Source organism: Balaenoptera acutorostrata, chromosome 8, assembly GCF_949987535.1.
Source record: "Balaenoptera acutorostrata chromosome 8, mBalAcu1.1, whole genome shotgun sequence".
NCBI classification, from domain to species: Eukaryota; Metazoa; Chordata; class Mammalia; order Artiodactyla; family Balaenopteridae; genus Balaenoptera; species Balaenoptera acutorostrata.
The window spans coordinates 69,147,906-69,167,439 of record NC_080071.1 but is presented as its reverse complement, the minus strand read 5'-3'; the positions used below and the strand labels follow the sequence as shown (position 1 = coordinate 69,167,439).

Below are 19,534 nucleotides of genomic sequence, written 5' to 3'. Positions count from 1 at the left end.
AGAGGTAGAAGGACCTCATGTGGCCGCTTGCTCCATATCTATGGTATTTTCGTCTTCAAAAGTTGCCTGACCTCAATGCATTTTTCACGTACTAAGAAGTCTTCACTAAATAATCCTCATGATATTGGGATAAAAAACAATCAAGCACAGAGACAGATAACTTTTGGATGTACTTGAAGAATTAGAGTACCTAAGAATTTGGACATAGTAAAGGCTTAATGATTTCATTTAGACTCAAACAGAGATAGTGCAATTGAACTAGATGTTCTCAAGGATGAGTTTAAAAATTAGGAAAAATAGCTGTATACTCTGTAACTGAAAAGAACTGTTGAAGTATCTTTAAGGAACCCCCTAGAAGTTCTCCTTTTTAGATTTCTAGCTACATATGTCAACTAGTAGCTAAGTGATAATTAGAAAAAGGTTCAGATATTACAACATGCTTGTGAAATGTAAACAAAATAAAGAGGCAAAAGAAATGCAAAAGAAAGTTGCCAGAACTAAAAACAAAAATACATTTAGAATTTGCACCCAGGATGAAGAGATATAAATTCTACATGATTACTAATCTCAAGAAAGGTGACAGAATTCTTATTGCGTATCTTGAATGAAGCTAAGGAACGTTGGCACTAATGTAAAATCACATTTCTTTATATCCTTTCTTTTTTGACTGTGCTAATAATGTTCTTCAACTTCATCATGTAATATGAACATACTTAAAACCGAAAGGTATGAAGTGAGGAATTTTCAACTCCCATTTTGTTGACTCATCTAGCCATGAATATTTTAAGAAGGAATATCTTCTTGTTCTACTAATATTTGGAAAGGCTATAGGAATTGCTGCCTGGGGTTACAATAGCTTACTTACCCTTAGTGGAGCAAGAAGAGGAATTTATTGACTAAGCCCTGAACTAGGAACAATAAATCCATAAGCAAGAGTGCTGTCATGGAAAATCTTTGTGCTCTCCCATTATGTGAAACCATCTCCTCCAGCTTCAGGGTTGGTTTTTGCTCTTGCCCAGGTAAGTTATATATATATCTATACATATATGTGTATATATATATATATTCTTCCCTAACAGTCCTTTCTTGTTGATCTAAAACCATAGTGTGTATGTGTGTGTATATATATATATATACTATATATATATATATATACACTATATATATATAGTATATATATATATATATGTATATCTTCTATTAGCACTTAACATTCTACTTTTAGTTCCTTTTCTGTTTAAGTCCTTGTAGTAAATTAAAATGCAAGTAAGATGAGAGGGGCAACATTGTAAGGCATTTTCAGTATTTTATAGCTAAGGCTAGTTAATTTTTCAAATTTCTCCTTCAGATCCGTTTTTCATAAGAAAGAGAAACCATGAAATCTTATTGGAGAGAAGAGTTGAGGCATTATGCAGGGGCAGAGGGAGGGCAAACAGAAAATAGAAATGCTAAAGTCAAAATCTACATGTGGCATAGTTAAAAGATGTAGGATTCAGAGAGCCGCCAGTGGCTGTGTGTGTGCATGGGAAGGACTTTTAACTTCCTTGAGGCTCAGTTTTCTTATCTGCAAAATAGGAGTCATAATTTTTAATAATCATATTTACCTTGAAAGGTCATATGAATAAATAAAACCTAAAATATTCTAGTCTGTGGCATATGGTAGGTATACAATACATGTTGGTTTCCCTTGTTATTTCTCAATTTTCCTAAGAGAAGTAATATATTCATCTGTGAAACAGAGTAGACTTTATAATTAAGTTCTAGGGTTAGTGAAAAGTGAACAAAGAATGAAAGCACGAGTTAATACTCCTTCAGGTGGAGCATGGGTCATTATTATTAATTTACTTATTTATTATAATTTTATATCATTATAATATATTTTGATTTGTTATTATATCATCATTATTAACTTTTGTGTGTGTGTGTAGAGTAAAAACAAAGTTTTTTTTTAAGTAGCATCTCACGTAATCAAACTAAATAAATAAATGAGTACATTAATAAATAAACACATATCTAAAGAGACAAAAGGCATTTTGTGTAACATATGTGTTCACACATATGCACATGTGTGTGTGAGCCAGCTGCCTAGGTGCAATAGGCTTCCCCAGTTCTTACTGGTTTGGGGAATATGAACACATTTTGCTTGTTTTCTTCTGGTTGCCTTATGAGAAATGAAGATTCAAAATCCAGATGTCTCAGACGCTGGTATATTGAACTTAGTTGTAAAAAAGATATAGAGTTATAACCATACATCAGGAATTGTACATGACGAAAAAAAACAAAAAACAAAATTTATCTATCTGCTACCTGACCTGTGAAATGTGAGAATGCCCATCAGGGTGTTAAGGATATATTCCAAGGAGGACAAAAACTTGAGAACCTTTAATAATTACTATGTGGAAGTGTCTAGGTAATACATTAGTGCTGGTGGATTAGCACCATCTTATAGAGACACATGCCATTTTAGTTAAAAGGATTTAGAGTGATTCTTGGCCCTAGAAACTTTAATCCTATAGTTAATATTACGAGTAACAATTATCTGAAGATTAAAAACAACTCTCTCTCATTAAGCACATGTTTAATTTAGGTAGAAGTAAGGCATTAAGCATGTATTTTTGTTTGTTTCCTAAGAAGAGACATTTGTATAATATTTTTAAAAATATCACAGGACACAGTTCATCTAGTTAACAATTTAAAATTTCCCAGGAATAATATAAAATAAATACGTTTTAATTAAAACAATAAATATGAGAAATGCAGTACATGTAGTAAGACAAAGGTTCAAATCTTTATCATTCAACTGAAAAGTAAATTTTAGGACATGATGTATCCAAAAGTGCACTTAATACTGTATTTGATATATTTGTTGACATTTGCCTTCTCTATAACCCCTGGCATTTGGGTCCAAGTTAATCATACAGTGTCCCGGTGATTGTGGCCACAAATTAAACTTGACTCTCTTCATCACCCTGACATGTTTCCCCACCAGGAGCAAGCTCCAGATCACCTGCCAGTTTATAGCCCACATCTTTCTATCTTTGTCCTGCTGACAGTAAATCCCCTCACCAGTTAATTGAACAGATGTACCCAGTGCTGCTTCCTGAAGATCGTCAAAGCTGGGCTTTGATGGACAGCAGAAAGTGGCACAATAAAAAAAAAAAAACGAAAGCCTTTTAACTGAGAGCACTGCTTTGTTCTGCTTAGAACGTTAAGGTCACTGCAGCTCATTCTGATTGTGGGGATCTTAATTTTTACTCAACCAATTTACTTGCAGCTGTCATTCTTTCCAATATTAAAAGTTCAGCTTTTCAAGCGTGGGGAACTGGGGGATGGTTGTGTGGGGAATGAGAAGAGCTTGTTACAAACTAAAAACAGCAAAAACAAGTAAAATCTGGCTTGGCTCTCAAGTACAAAAAGTTATTTTCAAAGCCTATAAATTATGACATAGTGATTAACATGTAATTTAAATATATTTAAACAACAATTATATCACATTTCCAGCCCAGCTAATTGGCCTCACAGATGTTCCCTTGTAGCTGCATTGCCCTTCCAGGGAGATATGAATGAGGTGCTTTTTATCATGGAAAACAGAAAAAAAGCAAATGGAAAAAATGGAAACAGAAACATAAAAAGCAGCCAGTAACCTTAAAAACAATGAATGCTAAGGGAATTTTGTTTAGCTTTTTTTCCATTTTAATGCTGAAAACTAGAAAAAGCATGAAGACAGTCCTATTACTGTGATGGTCTCTGGCAGTGTGTCTAGATACAGAGTTGGCAGGTTGCTGACTGAAAGACTTGTCAAAGCAAGGACAGCAGATCCATTCTAATAAAGCATGGCTGCACTTCGTGTGTTGGAACAGACTAACTGCAAGAGATCTAGTTATTTTTAATACAACACCTTTACAATTGAAGGCGGTCTAGCCCAGATAATGAATATAGATAATAAAGTATTTCCTGATGAAGAATGACTTGTGAGTTATTCTTTTGATCATTTATCTCTCAAGTTTTATAAAATGTTAAATGTGCAGCAGGCAGTGCTGTTTCCTCAGCTGTGATTCTAATCGAACATTACCCAGTATAGCAACTCTTGCAAAAGAAGAGGTCAAAGGAACACTGGTGATTATGAATATTTTGGAATACCTTGCCTTTTAATATCTAATCAGGAAGTTGAAATAAATTCACTCCAGCCTCACCTTACTCTTACCTTTTCTTCTAATAATCTCAGGTAATGTTTGATAGTACAATGTAAATTACAAAAGGCCACTGGACACACCTCTCCTAGTGTATCATGGTATCTCCAACATCTACCGTAATTCCTGAGCTTTCACTGTAGCAATTTAATAAATATTTGCTAAATGCTTGCCAAATAATCCAGGTTTAATGATAGGGTAAGGTCAAAGTTGTAATATGATAAAGTTCCAGCAGGCAGGTGTCATATTTTTGTACCAGCCCTCTATTTTACATATCACTGGACTATATGGAAAATTTATTTCTCAAATTTTATGAACAAATGAATTTTATTTTGTGACACTCTAAAAGGTAGCAAAATGTACCTATATTTAAGGTGCTATGGAAGACAAGTAGGCATTTAAAAATGTTTCTTTGATGAGAAGCCTTGGCAATTTGGTTGCTTGACTTTAAACATTTGACTTAGCAGGTGTGAACATTTAAATTTCACATATTCTCTACATTTGTATAATAGTGCAGAGCTTAAAAAGTTCATCTATATATAATATCGTACTTTATCTTCATTAAGAATAAGAGAGGCCAAGGATGAAAATGAGGGTCTGAGATATTTCACGATTGACCACATCACTTGTAATTGGGACTGGAGCTTGGAGCTTCTAACATACCATACAACAATCTGTCTATCGTACAAAAGCACCTCCTATGCAGTGCATATTAAATATATCTAATATATCTAACTTTCCATCATAGTCTTCAATGTGTTGTTAGTTATGTTATTAGAGAAGAAAAGAGATAAATATTTTCTATGCCATCATGTAAGTGACTCAGTTATGGGCAGAGTTTAAATGTAAATTCAGTGTAGGGGTTCAGAGCTTGTCCCTTGATTCGTCCAGCAGGCTAAGTTAATTAAGGAAAACTATATTATCTAGTTGTTATTAATTTGTATTAAACAGTTAATCTCCATGGGACCATGTTCTTAGATTAGTCTATGAACCTCTAAATTATAAAAACGTTGATCTGGAATAAGATTTAGCTCTGTTTCATAGATGTTTCAAGATGTTGTCTTTGAGGTTTATTTTAGTCATCTCTGTTCAGTTAAATCCAGAAGGTAGAGAATGCAAAGTTCATAAAATCAACTGTTTTTATTTGCATTATTCATTATTTCCAGTGCTAAGAAAAGTGGCTGGCGCATACATAGACCATGGTTTCTCAAGAAATGTGTTTAATAAATGATTGATATTTTATATATATATATATATATATATATATATATATATATATATATATATATATATATATATATATAATTTTTAGCTAGGAAACAGACGTGGTGTTCATACATCCCCTGTACTTACCATAAGGAATGTTGTCCTTAATATTTTATCATATTTTTGTATTGACTTTTATTTAACCCATAGGCTAGAGTTTTAAGCCATAAGACTATGTCTTTTTTGTTTAATTGCAATCTAATTTCAACTGATTCTAAATACATAAAATTAATGTATGCAAAGCATGTTTCCAGTAAAGAAAACGATTTTCCAAGATTTTCTGCTTTTTCTTCACTTAAAAAAGAAAAGACTGATGAGAAAATATTATGTACCTTTTTATAGAAGAGGCTAAGAAGTTGACCCTTTGCTGAAATGGTGAAAAATAAATGTAACTTGATAACAAAAATTATTCCAGGCAAGTTGAAGTCCACCTCTATCTCCTTTTAGATAAGTTTCTTCTTATGAGAGGAAAGTTAATGCTGTGATATGTGGCCATTCCAGTCATTTAACGTGTAACAAAGGAAAGGGTTCCTCATTTACAACTCAAGTTAATTTACTGCTTTCCCCTTTCTTCCAGGGTTAATCAGAAGAATATTTATTGTCAACTTAATTTTTAATCCACTTAAAATTTTACTTTTTCTATATAATTCTTCTTTACAGGGACTGAATTAAAATATTCAATATCCTCAGAAAATATAAATTTGCTTGTCATCAGAGTGCATAAAATTTTACTGTTTAGCAAACGTCACTGTTGTGCATGTTTTCCCCTTTGGTTCATACAACTCATGTGGCTTTTCTTTTTTTTTTCTTTTCTGTTCTTTTTTTGTTTTTCATTCATGTTACCTCTTATTACATCCATCATTCCATTTTTCTTTCCTATTAGAGTGAAATTGGACACAGCCCTCCTCCTGCCTACACCCCCATGTCAGGAGTAAGTATTTCACAATCAACCTTCATCTTTTAGGATTTTTGGTCTTTGCTTATCATGTTTCCTCTCTTGCCTCACCATAATTTCCTCATTTTGCCTTTGCCAACAGTGAGTTAAGAATTTACTGTAGATTGTGTAGCTGCCTATGTAGATATGTTTTATCTCAGTAGATAATCCAGAGTTGAGATATCATGCATCAACAGTAGCTTTTGATTTTTATCTGAAGAATTTACCTGGGCTCATACATCATGCTTCTGGGTAAAGAGGTTATCTTTACTTCCACAATTATAGGTCTTGGGCTAAAAAGTCAGAATCTCAGTGATGATTCTCGAGTTAGATACTAGAGACTCAGAGTCACAGTAACCACAGACTAGAAGGCAATAAGGAAACATCACCATTCAAACTGCATCGCTGTGCTTCTGTTCTTAATGACAACTGCCTATAGTTAATGACATTGCCATTTGTCTTGAAGATTCACTTTGAATTTTTACATTAAAAATAGGCAGTTGTGGGAAAGGAACATGACGTACTTTTTATTAGATCATGTGTTAGGTGGTTAGTAAAATTAAAATATATATTTCCAAAATGTTTTCCCACAATTGATTTATTTCATAAGAAAAATTGGAATTTTAGGTGTTTCTAGTCTAATTCAAACTCATTGACTATTAGGGGGAAAAACTCAATTAAGAAACTCTGACTTTTCTCTGAAAGACAAACTTCCATATTCTTTTGGTTATTACCATCCATATTTTTGACAGCTATTCCTAACAATACCTTTGGTCCAAATGTGTTTCTACTATTGACAGAACCAGTTTGTGTACCGAGATGGGGGTTTTGCTACAGAACAAGGAGTGCCCATGCCCTATAGGGCCACCACCAGCACGATCCCAGAAGCCCCAGTTGCTCAGGGGGCTACCGCCGAGATTTTTGATGACTCCTGCTGTAACGGCACCTTACGCAAGTCCGTGGCACCCCACGTCCAAGAGGACAGCAGCACCCAGAGGTACAGCGCTGACCCCACAGTGTTTGCCCCAGAACGGAGCCCACGAGGAGAGCTGGATGAAGAAGGTTACATGACCCCTATGCGAGACAAACCCAAACAAGGTACAAGCAGAATGTTCAGAAATGATTGCCACTCGACATTTGTCTCTATCAAAATAAGCAAAGTATGGAAGGGAAATTGCCAAACTATCTGCCTATGTAAAATTTGTGATCCACAAAAGGCTTAGGCTGCTGCTATTCCTAGTAGGCTTTCTGAATCAAAAGCGTCCACATCATCTAGGGGCTTTTTTAGAAACCAGAATCTCAGGTCCCACTTGAATAGGAATCTGCATTTTAACAAGATCCCCAGGTGATTTTTATGCATAATCGAGCTTGAGAAGCACTGATCTAAACATATCTTTATTGGAATAGTTGAATGAGGTAGCATATCACAAGATTTCAGAACCCTTGTTCCATTGGACTTATTGTGGAGATCATAAAGACTGATGTTGTTGGTAAAAATGTCCAAAGCTTTCAATGGCACCAATAAAAGACTTGATTGATGCATTAAAATGGTGTCATTTAAATGACCTAGTTTATTATAAGAAATTATGACATCTTGTATGATACATTTCAAAAATTAAAGTTCTGACCCTGCATATACTTATATGTATACCATCACATCTTGAAAATATTCATAGTTTGTGCCTTTACAAAGTTAGTAGTAGAAATGTTAAACACCCAAATCAGATAACATTTCAATTTTGAGAAAGCCTCTTTCCTTTTATGTTAACAGCATCAGAAAAAGAAGATGGATGATTGTTATTAAAAACTGGTGACTGTTTCTTAGAGTCTTCAGTGTCACAGTAAACTGTATTTTAAGACTCTGTATAAAGGCCCATTGTCTCACTTAATATGCAGTTATATTCACTTTTATAGTATGCAATTAAGGGATGCCTAAATACATATTGTCAATAACCTATTAAAATATATCCACCTCTATATGTATGAAAGTATTACTGTAACGAAGAATTGGATGTTGACAGTAGCCCATTAGTGACACAAATGTAGGTTTTGAGAAGATTTGACAGATGCCCCCAAAGTGAAATGCTCTCTGGGAAGACTCTCAACTCAACCATAAAATTATTCCTATCTACAGAACTACATGGCTATACAAATTTGCATCAGGACAATAGATAAGCAGATTGCTTTGAGAAAAGGTAACTTGAACCTTCTAAGAGAAAGGCAAGTCAGTCTGTGTAGACTCACTGTAGACCATCCCCAGATTTTATCTCTGAGTACTAAGAGACCCACATTTATGTAGAACTCTAGCCCAGTTCTCAAAGAGTAGAGAATTTTAGTATAGACATTCCTATACTTTCAATTAAGAAGTTTCAGGACTCTGATAAGAAAAATCCAATTCTGACTCCCTTATAGGTATTTTTCATATATTTTTCTTAAAATGACAGTAGCTTTGAGAACCATTCAAATTAAAACTCATGATGAAGTGTAAAGTTCAGCCTACTCCTGTAGGGGAAATAGTGAAAACAGTGCAGTAGAACAAGATTATTCAACAGGAGTTAGGGAATTTGAATTCTAGTTCAACACAAATTATATCCTTCATACATCATTTAATCTCAATTTTCTGTCTATAATGCTGGAATAATACACCTTGCACTTCCTTTTACACAGGATTGTAAAAAGGGATGAAATAATAGTGCCTTGTAAATTATTGAACTGTAATCTGTGTATGTGATGGTGGGATATTCATTACTGTCTTTTAACTTGCACATGATGCTAAATAGTTAACTATATCCAGTAGGCCTATATCCAGGAAAAAATAACTGTGGGTTGATGAGATTTTTCTCTCTACATGTCGGGTTTAGTATAGGGGATAGAAAGTTTGTTTCAGAATGATAGCATCTCAACAAACAGTTATGCCTTCTCCCTACCCCAATACCAAAGTAGGAATAGCTAAAGTGTCATTTTTGTGCATATATTTAAAAAGAGGGTCTACTATATATGTGTATATATGTCTATATATATTCTATACTATAAACATAGGAATAGAATTAAACATGAGGAGAGCAGCATTAATTAGCAGTATTTTTTAAAATTCTAGCCCAGTACCTATTCTAGCCCAATACCTATTTATTAGACTGAATCATACAAAATAGCTGCTATATGACTGGTTTCAACCTACAAAATAGCAATTTCATATGATTCAAACTAATAGTTTGCTATTGTATGATTATGATTAGCCATTGGAAATAAATGTTACAATTATATTTATTGTTAAGCATACGTTTTGTCAAGCAAGTCAATATAGAGGCATGTTAGATGTCTATATGATTCGATTAGTTGAGTCTTTTCCTTAGATGTTTTCTTTCCTGTGTGTAAATCTTTCTGAGGGAACATCTGTAATCAAATCCTTGTTACCTATGCAGACATTCTAAGCAAATTATGTAGACTAAAAAATACTTTTATTTCACTTCATCCATTTATCTTGACATAGAGCTAATCTGTAGACATTTTGATCTTCCAATATTCTTTAAAAATTCTCATTTCTCCATATTTAAAGGCTGCTTAACCTTGATAGGTTGTCTTATCTTCCAACATAAATTACCAACTCGTAGAAAATAGAAGCATTTAAACAACTGGCCCCATAAGTAGGAGAGACAAATGCAAGCAGAAGGAAAGAAGAACAATCTAGGGGACAGGGACTCTGGCCCTGGCCTTGTTGGTGCCTTGTTTTGTCACTAACATTTTTTGCCCACTTACTCCTCTTTCACATGATAGTAGTAATCAACAAAAAATTTTTTGTGAAAATTCCTGAAATATGTGGCTTTATTGTCCTGGAAAAAGAAGCTAACCATTCTGTATAACCGTGGTCTGATTAACATTTTCCGGAAAGTAGATGTTAACTGATACTTTTGTATTACATTAGAATACCTGAACCCTGTGGAGGAGAACCCTTTTGTCTCTCGAAGGAAAAATGGAGACCTTCAAGCTTTGGATAATCCCGAATATCACAGTGCTTCCCATGGTCCACCCAAGGCAGAGGATGAGTATGTGAATGAGCCACTGTACCTCAACACCTTTGCCAACGCCTTGGGGAACGCTGAATACCTGAAGAACAACGTACTGTCTGTGCCAGAGAAGGCCAAGAAAGCATTCGACAACCCTGACTACTGGAACCACAGCCTGCCACCCCGGAGCACCCTTCAGCACCCAGACTACCTGCAGGAGTACAGCACAAAATATTTTTATAAACAGAATGGACGGATCCGGCCTATTGTGGCAGAGAATCCTGAATACCTCTCTGAGTTCTCGCTGAAGCCAGGCACTGTGCTGCCTCCTCCGCCCTACAGACACCGGAATACTGTGGTGTAAGCTCAGCTGTGGTTTTCAGGTGGAGAGAGACGCCCGCTCCAATTTCCCCGCCGCCTCTCTTTCTCTTGTGGTCTTCCCTCTACTCTCAAGGCCAGTAGTTTTGACACTTCCCAGTGGAAGATATCAAGATTCAATGATAGTTATGTGCTTATCTAACTTGAACATTAGAAGGAAGGACTGAAAGAGAAAGACAGGAGGAACCACACTGTTTCTTCATTTCTCTGCATGGGTTGGTCAGGAGACTGGAACAGCTAGAGAAGGACCAGCAAATATGAGGCAATACTGCCTGCTGTCAAACTAGTTCCCAACTTTTTTTTACGTTTTTTTCTTTGCCTCCTTTCCTTCCTTCCTTCCTTCCTTCCTTCCTGTATTTCAATGCACATGCTTGAAAGACCCAAGCTGCAGGAACCGATGTGTACATTTTCAGTATCCCTGGAAATCCTAATGATGTTTCCAGAAGAACAAAATGATAACCTTTTTTATAATGTATGATAGTAACTAAGATTGAAAATCCAATCTCTTTCTCAGACAGTTTCAATCTTGACAAGCAAGAATGGCCAACTCAGCTTTCATAAGTTTTGAATCTTCATCAAAGTTATAACTAGTAATTATATTTGGAGAGCTTTTTTGTTTTTTTCATTTTGTTTTGCTTTGATCTGTCTCTTCATATTACTTTCTCCCCTCTTTTCAGCTTTAATTTATAATTGCAAACATTTTTACATCAAACCTTCTTAGGTGTTGCTATAAATTGAAAGAATTGTAAAAAGAAATATTTTAATATGGTGAAATGGCCACTATTTTAAATATGCAGTCTTTAAAATTAGAAGGGGAGGCCAAGATATCAGTCAAATGTAACATCAAATCTTACTTTTGTGTTTTACACTATTGAATATGTACCCCCCCGCAATCTTTTACATTCTTCAACCTTTTCTTCCCCTCTGTGAATGACAGTACTTGATAGGCAGTTGGTAATGTTAAGAGTAGAAGGGAAACTAAGAGACAGTTCTGTGTGGTTCATGAAAACTACTGACACTTTCAGGGGTGGTCCAATGGGGAATCCATTGAACTGGAAGAAACACACTGGATTGGGTATGTCTACTTGGCAGATACTCAGAAATGTAGTTTGCACTTAAGCTATAATTTTATTTGTTCTCTTTCTGAACTCCATTTTGGATTTTGAATGAAGCAATATGGAAGCAACCAGCAAAATAATTCATTTAAGTACATTTTTTTTAAAAAAAGAGCTAAGATGAAGAAAGACTGTGGAAATGCCAAACCAAGCAAATTAGGACTTTGGAACACTTTGGGATTATGGTGAGAGGGTCAGCACATGATCAACATGTGATATCACATTTCCTAAACAAGGAAAGTTGTCCAGTTTGTATACTCCACTTGAAGGAATGCAAGTAAGGACTGGCTTGAATTCCATGGAATTTCTAGTATGAGACTCTATTTATATTAAGAAGTGGAAGGTAACTCTTTGCACATAAATTGGTATAATAAAAAGAAATACAAACATTCACTGCTTATAAATAGGTCCTTGGGTCAAAAGTTGTAAATAAATGTGAAAAAACTTCTCATGTAATTATTTTAATATCCAACATACTACTCTTTTGATACTTTATATAATAACTCTTTTTCTTCAAACACAGCATCCTAGTTCTAGAGCCACCTTTCTTGTGTATCATTTTAAAGAATACCTACTGAGTTAAGATGAGCAATGGGAACAAATGGTAGGAATGAGTTTTCAGGAAAATGGGGCCTCAGGTCAGTAATTAGAAAAATTGGATAGAAATCTCTCTTTTAGGAAAATCTGGCCTAATTCATTTGGAATTTTTAAAAAATATTTCTTTCCAATGTTAAAGTATTGGGATCAAATTTGAATGTATAACCTAATTGAAAGCAACTAGACTAAAAATCTCTATTGGCAAAGAGGAGAGTTTAGAAAAAAGGATGAAAAGAAATCAAGGTTTCTGCCTATTTTGAAAAGTAGATCTATCTATCCATTCAGCTCCCTTATTTTTTCAACTTATATTTATTTATAGTCTACTAAAAGCACTGTGTTATGTGGGGAACACCCAGATAAATGCAATACTATCCCTAACTTTAAAATTTTACAATCCAGATTTATTTGGCATGACATTTAATTTTTTAATATAATTCAAGGAATACAATTGCATGGACTATTTTATGAATAGTCATATAAAAATCAACTCTTTGTTAAAAGATCTCCTGTGAACTCATGTGGGACATGAGTGAAACACCCTACAAGTTCCTGAAGTTAGCAAATAGGATAGTTTCAGTGTTACCATTCAAACACAAACTGTTCTAGAAGGATATTGTATCACTGGCTAATTGTCCTATATGGATCCTAACTTAACCATTAAATCAACAATAGATGTTGGTCTTTGGCCAGTAACATTGGAGAAATTGGGATTGGTTTCTTCCTGAGTTATGAAAAGTGAGGGAAGCTTAAAGGCTGAGGTTGAGCAAGGGAGGGGTTTGTGAGAGCTCTTCCAGTGAAATTCAAACATGAACTTCCCAGGGTTGAAGACACAGAATGATTCAGGGGCCACAGCCTAATAGCTCAGAGCTCTTTCACCCAGTCAGAGGAGTATCCAGGAAAAGGGGTCCTCACATCAGTGTTTATGAAAGTTTAGATATAAACCACTCTTTCTAAATAAATCTGTACCAACTCATCACTGACAGCATCCTTGTTGGATACTAGAACTTGACTTTTTTTCCTGATTTACAATATTCATATGGTTTCTATGGGGATATGAAAAGCAGAATCACTTATATTGAAGAAGGAAAGAAAAATAATTATTTTACTGTTAAGGTAATAGAAATGTATTCAGTGAAGGTAGTGTCTCCGTCATCCTAGGAACATAAAACCCTTACACATCAGGTACTAATAACTGGAGATAGATGCAAGTATAATCCAAAATGACCCAAAATGCTTCACAAGAACTTTATTGTTCCTTTTGAATGATTTCTGTAGCACATACTTGATTTCAGTTGTTTTAGGGTTTCTCTTTTGATTTATTTTTGTCCCCCTAGGAAAACATATTTCAGAGTGTATGAGGGGGAGCAAAAAAAGTTTCATTTGTTCCAAAGAATAACTTATTCAACTCAGTAGAGTGAAATTTAAAATGCCAATTAAAACCTGTGAAGTGAATCAGAATATCAGATTATCGTAGGCTAGTTATATCAGTGCAAATATGCAGAACCAATTAAGTAAATTTGCAGAAAATTAATAGTCAAATTACACAGACTGTATTTTTTAAATCACCAAATCTTGTAGCTTATACCTATCTTGGGGAATCTTATTTCCAGGTAAGAAAAACTGTATAATTAAATGGTTGTTTAGGGCAGTGGTTCTTAGGCAGGTGAGAAAAGAAGTTTTCTAAACCAAGGTAGACCCAGAACCGCAAAGCATCCTGAACCACAAAGAGATGCTTGAACTACAAGTAGAAATTGATTTTCCAACTATTTGTGGCACAGGTTAGGATGAGAGTTTTTCTCGGGTAATATTCTTGAAATGGAATGAAAAACAATGCAAAACTCAAATCATATTAAAATGTATAAACTAAAAATTTGAGATTGTTTTCTTAGTAGATCAGGAAGAATGACTGAATATTTGTAGCTGGAGAGGAGAAATAGTGTTCTTCTAAGTGTATAATGTATGTGTTAATACCTTGTAAAATCAGGACTTGGCATGAAGATCATGTATATTTCCAATGCCTAGGACAAACCAGTAGGACTGTGAGGTGCTGTCCCTACATGAAGTTGAAAGGGTTATCAACATGCTTTTTGAAGTGTCAAAATTTTAAAAAAAGGAAATTGGTTAAGCCCGACAGGGAAGGATGTAAATACATGTTTTTCTAGAGCTATCTTAACTTTATTTCAAAACTTGAATTATTCATCCATCTATAAATGTTGGTTATTTAACTAGTATATGTAGTTCATAAGGTAATAGAAAAAGTGATTATGAAAGCATGTATATATCTGGACAGAACCATGATAATGCTGTAAGATGTAGATTTAGTTAGGTTAACAGATGTTAAATGATTTTAATACTATTAAATAAATCAAACTAGAAAACTAACCACAAAATATAATGTAGCAAAATAAAATGCAGGATATGAAAATGTAGGATGGATTTTGCATAGTAAAAAATGTTTGCCATTTAAAATTGTTATTTGTTAGGTTGAGCTGAAAGTGGGCATATAAAAAGCAGGTTCCACTTATGAAAACTTGCTTTAAAGCATTACAATTATTTTTTTCTCATTCTCTTATTCCTTTACCATTTGTAAAATGTATTACGTGTAAAGAGGAATTTTTCAAATTTGTTTTGCAAATACCACCTTGTAGAGTTTAACAGGCAAATATGTTAAGATGACTTTAAGTAAGAGGTTTCAAAATGAAATGAAGGAAATATAAATGTTCTATTACCTTATGCAGAGACAAAAAAATGAGTGGTGTCATTTAGTAAACAAACAAAATGCATTTAATTTGTGACACATCCTTTCTTTTTTCTATGATACCCTCCCATCTCCAAAAAGAACCCAAGGAATTAATTAACAATATTCTGAGAAATAAATGCTAAAGCAAGCATTTCAAACTGCTGTATTTCCATTGTTCTGGACAATAGTTGATAGCCAGATGATTTTTAATAAGGCAAATAAGAAATCCAGGTGGATAAGCTTCTAGTTGTTGAAAAGCCAGAAAACTAAATCTACTGTATATCCTATGGGCAGAGAATTCTGCTGGGCCTCTCTTTATGCATATGGTCTTTGAAGAACAGCCTGGTACCCATGCAGACACCTAAAGGCAGACTTATATCTGCTGATTGCCATTTGCTTAAGAACGAATAAGAGTGTACAGATGTAGACTGGGCATCATTTTAAAATAACACTATCAGTAGAGACCTTGATATTACTGATATTACAAAAGGGCCAGCTTTTATACTTCTGGGTAGAATTAATACAATTTTTCTAATACCAGAGAACCTTTACAAAAGTAGTTCTTTCCACAATTGCAAACATTAAGCTGTTGTGGGCACGGTGTTGGATCAGGAGTCCTTCAGTTTATGTGGACACATGGCTTTAGTACCATGGGCTACTTGTTCTTTTCATTAAACAAAAGTCTCTATAAAATAAAATTTTCAGACACTCGGTTCAAGCCCCACTGATTTTGTAAAGGTGCAAAAATGTAGGATGTGTCACTTTGGCAGACCCCTGTCTCACCTCTTCACAGCCAGGTGATCTTTTGGGCAGAAGAAATGCTTCTCTAGTCATGAGCTGAAAAGACTCTTAAGTCCCAGTTTCATGGAGGTTTTCACATGCTTCCCCTGGAAAATACTCCCTGACAGTCAGCTTTGCAAGTAAGTGATTATCTTGTTAGGAATCACAGAAACAATTCATTTCTCTCTGGACCTTAAGGAAAATGCTGCCCTTACTTCTTTTACCATTGGCACAACTACTCCATTTTCCTTACTTTTCTGCCACCCTAGTTCAAAGTGGCCCTCTTGATGCTGTGCCTGTTTTAAGCCATAGTGGAACTCTGAGGTCCCACGCGCTGCTTTGTAAAACATTGATTTAGCCTCTGCCCTCAAATGTCTGACTTTTCCATAAAAGATAGTAGCAATTTGGACATTGTTTAAATTATTTCTCAAATAAATGACTGCACAGAGCATACTTTATGATGTTAAAATTATGCTTTTCCATGAAGATCGATTCTCTTACTATGTCCTTCTCTGTAGGAATTTGAGTCGAGTCAGCCCTGTGATGAATCTTGAAACTCACATATGTGCACATACCCTTGGTAGGTTTTAGATTTAATCTTTTCATGAAAACTTTACATTATAATAAGTTATTTTTGCCAGCAAATTAACTTATTTACTTTATTTATCTTACTTTGCTCCTGATTGCAAATATTTTACAGCTGCTGTATATATATTTTGTTTTTTTGATAAATGAAGAGTCTTATTATCATAAAGGTAAAGGCTATTCAGCTCTGAGAACCACCTGTAGCTCTTTACTGGATCATTCATCCCTCTGACAAATGTATAATGAGTGCAGTTTCACTGAAATGAAAATCCATGTTGTCTAATAGGTTGCCATTTTTTCTCTACTTTTGCTTTTTAAGGATATTTGTCTTTCAATGCTCTAAGTGTTTTACCCATGTCACAATAAGTGGTTATATTTGTACAAATATAAGAAAACAAAGTTTCATACCTGTAGGCAATAGTCTAACTTGTCCAAACCACTTTGCCTTTACTGCTATTTTTATCCCTGATGTGTAGCTGTTTCCCCCAGGCCTGTAGCTGTTATGAAGGAAAGCAAATCATACCTCCTAAGTATTGACATAACCTGATTCTTGAGTACCATTTCCAGAATTTTCAGTTAGTGGGGGGGTGTACCTTTTTCCTAATGTGAGAGTCATTTTCCTGTATATTTCTGGATCTCTCAGGGGCTGGGAGGGGGGCATGAGGGGGCTACACCATAGTACTCCAAGAATCCTTTGGGATTACTCCAGTAACCAACTATGAAAGTTATTTTCTAAGTGTAGATATGTAAGCTGTTCTTTTAAAGTAAGGTACTTTGGAATATTGTAGCATAAATTGGTACTGCTGTTAAATGGGTCGATTATTAAACTGAGCAGCTGTGCAAGGGCAGCTAACTTTGAATGCACACCTCACTGGCTGGTGTGTCTACATCTCCTGCCGTGAGCACCAGGGACTTGCATTGCTGCAGGTCAAAACTGCATTTTCACACGACATGACTAGGTGTTCATCTTTCCTGAGCACCATTATAACAAGATCAAATGAAAATGAGATCGATCTGCAAGACAATTCAGAGCACAAAATGTCACGTGAAATCATCTCTTAAACGCTCATCTCATATCTGCATCAAAGTAGTTGACTAGTTGACGAAGATCAGTTCAGGTGAAAAAGGGAGACACTTTACCAAAAAGGCAGAGGCTTAAGGTATTATATACATTTGTATTCATTTCCTCGTGTTCTTAACTTGTAAAGAGAAAACAAGCCCTCTCTCTTCTGAAGTATCTTCAAAGGACAGGGGTGCAAAAATACCTAGCTGGTAAGCCATTGATGTTTCATTTAAATCCCAGTGTTCAAAGTTAGCTGCCTTTTTGAAATAAACAAACAAAAAATACTACTGTATGTTTGAAAATGTGAATAGTATTTTTATAGCTTGTTAAAGACATGGCTAGTTGCATTTGTAAATAGGGATAATGTTGCTCTGATTTTCTTCTGTGGACATCTTCATTTGGAACATAATTGTCTTTAGGGTTAATTTGTATATAAGTAATTGGCTTGTGATTGTTTCCTTTGGGTTGGAAGTTATCATTTTGACATTACTTGTGATTCTGTGTTCAGCACTATGGTGATGTGTTCAACCTCTGCACTCGCTTACACAATAGGATATGCCAATTGTGTGTGGTGTAATGTTATTTTGATTTTTTTCTATTTTATCTATGAAGGATTATGCACTTAACACATACTAACTTTTTTAATGTTAGGTATATTTTTAGTATAATTTCCCTTATTCTTTCTTCCCCTCCAACCCTTCACTCCATTCTCCTTCCCTTCTCCCGTTTTCTGTTGTCATTTGAGAATGAGGGACAAACGGTATTTTACATTTCTGTAATTAGGCTTTTCTGTTAGTTCTCAAGGATCCTCTCTTGGCTCTTGGGAAAGAATTGTACCTGTACAAGGCAATTATAGAATGCGACCTGCTTTTCCTCATTCCACACTGATCATCCCAGCTGAACAATTTGAAAACTGTTCTGCCTTTTTGTTACATGAATCTGTCAGAAATATATTTTTAATTTAATATAAATGAAATTCAATAAAATATGAAACAAATGTTCTCTTCTGTGTCAGAAATTTGTCATAAGAAAAACCAATTGGGGAAGAAGAAGATTTGTTCTAGATTTAATAATCTGAAGATGTGAAAATGGGCTTATTTTTGTCCATGTTTATGAATCTCATTCATTATTCTTCAGAACCCTTTGGTTGTTTGGAATGTAATACATTCCATATGTTTTTAGCGTCTAGCACAAAAGCCTATTGATGTGTGAAGACTCACTCATCTGTGCAGACTATGCTTAATTCACTGTGGTTGGTTTGTTGCTTTGGGATTAAAAAAGTTTTTGAAATATTTGGTAAGTTGTATCCAAATAACATTAATATTTTTATGATTTTTTTTCTTTCTGCCCTCATTTCAGTTTATAAAAATGGTGCTGGCAAATCTTTTATTATAAAGAATATCAAATGCTAGTACTGTGGTTGAAGTAAGGGAGAGAGAATGGGACCATAAAAAGGCAATCAACTCACGTGACTTGGGACAAGCCCACGGTAAGGTGGGAGAGTGTTACAGACATATTGGTGATGTGAGCAAGATCCTCTCCCAACATGTTTTTTATTCTAATTTTTCTATTTTAAATATTGTTTCTTACTCCTTCATACTTCCAAAGTGTAAGAACTTTAAGATTCCAGTAATTTCTCATTCAACACCCTATTACTCTTTCAAGCTATTTTAGTCATTTGAATACATATGATGTCAACTAAATCGGTGCACAAAAAATATGTATTTTCAATGTAATATATTGGAGTAAGTTCTCTTAAATTCGTTCAGTTATAGGTCTTTAAAGAGCCCGTTGATTGGACCTCCTGCTATTTGCATGAAAATGCACACATTCTCTCCCTTGAATATTTTGACCTATTTATTTGAGATCATTGTCATTTTAT

At 34.7% G+C, this 19,534-nt stretch overlaps 1 protein-coding gene across 2 annotated transcripts in view; it reads left to right on the top strand.

Annotated features, from left to right (window-relative positions):
• The window catches only part of ERBB4 (erb-b2 receptor tyrosine kinase 4), a 1,149,217-nt gene extending 1,130,564 nt beyond the window's left edge, over nt 1-18,653 (top strand). Inside the window, exons 26-28 of one of the 2 annotated variants that reach the window (XM_007187863.2) lie at nt 6,340-6,387; nt 7,191-7,488; nt 10,313-18,653. In XM_007187863.2, the coding sequence (XP_007187925.2) occupies nt 6,340-6,387; nt 7,191-7,488; nt 10,313-10,758 (792 nt within the window). In that variant the 3' untranslated portion in view covers nt 10,759-18,653. The remainder of the gene's footprint in view (nt 1-6,339; nt 6,388-7,190; nt 7,489-10,312) is intronic. The other variant, XM_007187864.2, reaches the window with a different exon arrangement.
• The last annotated feature ends 881 nt before the right edge of the window (nt 18,654-19,534 follow it).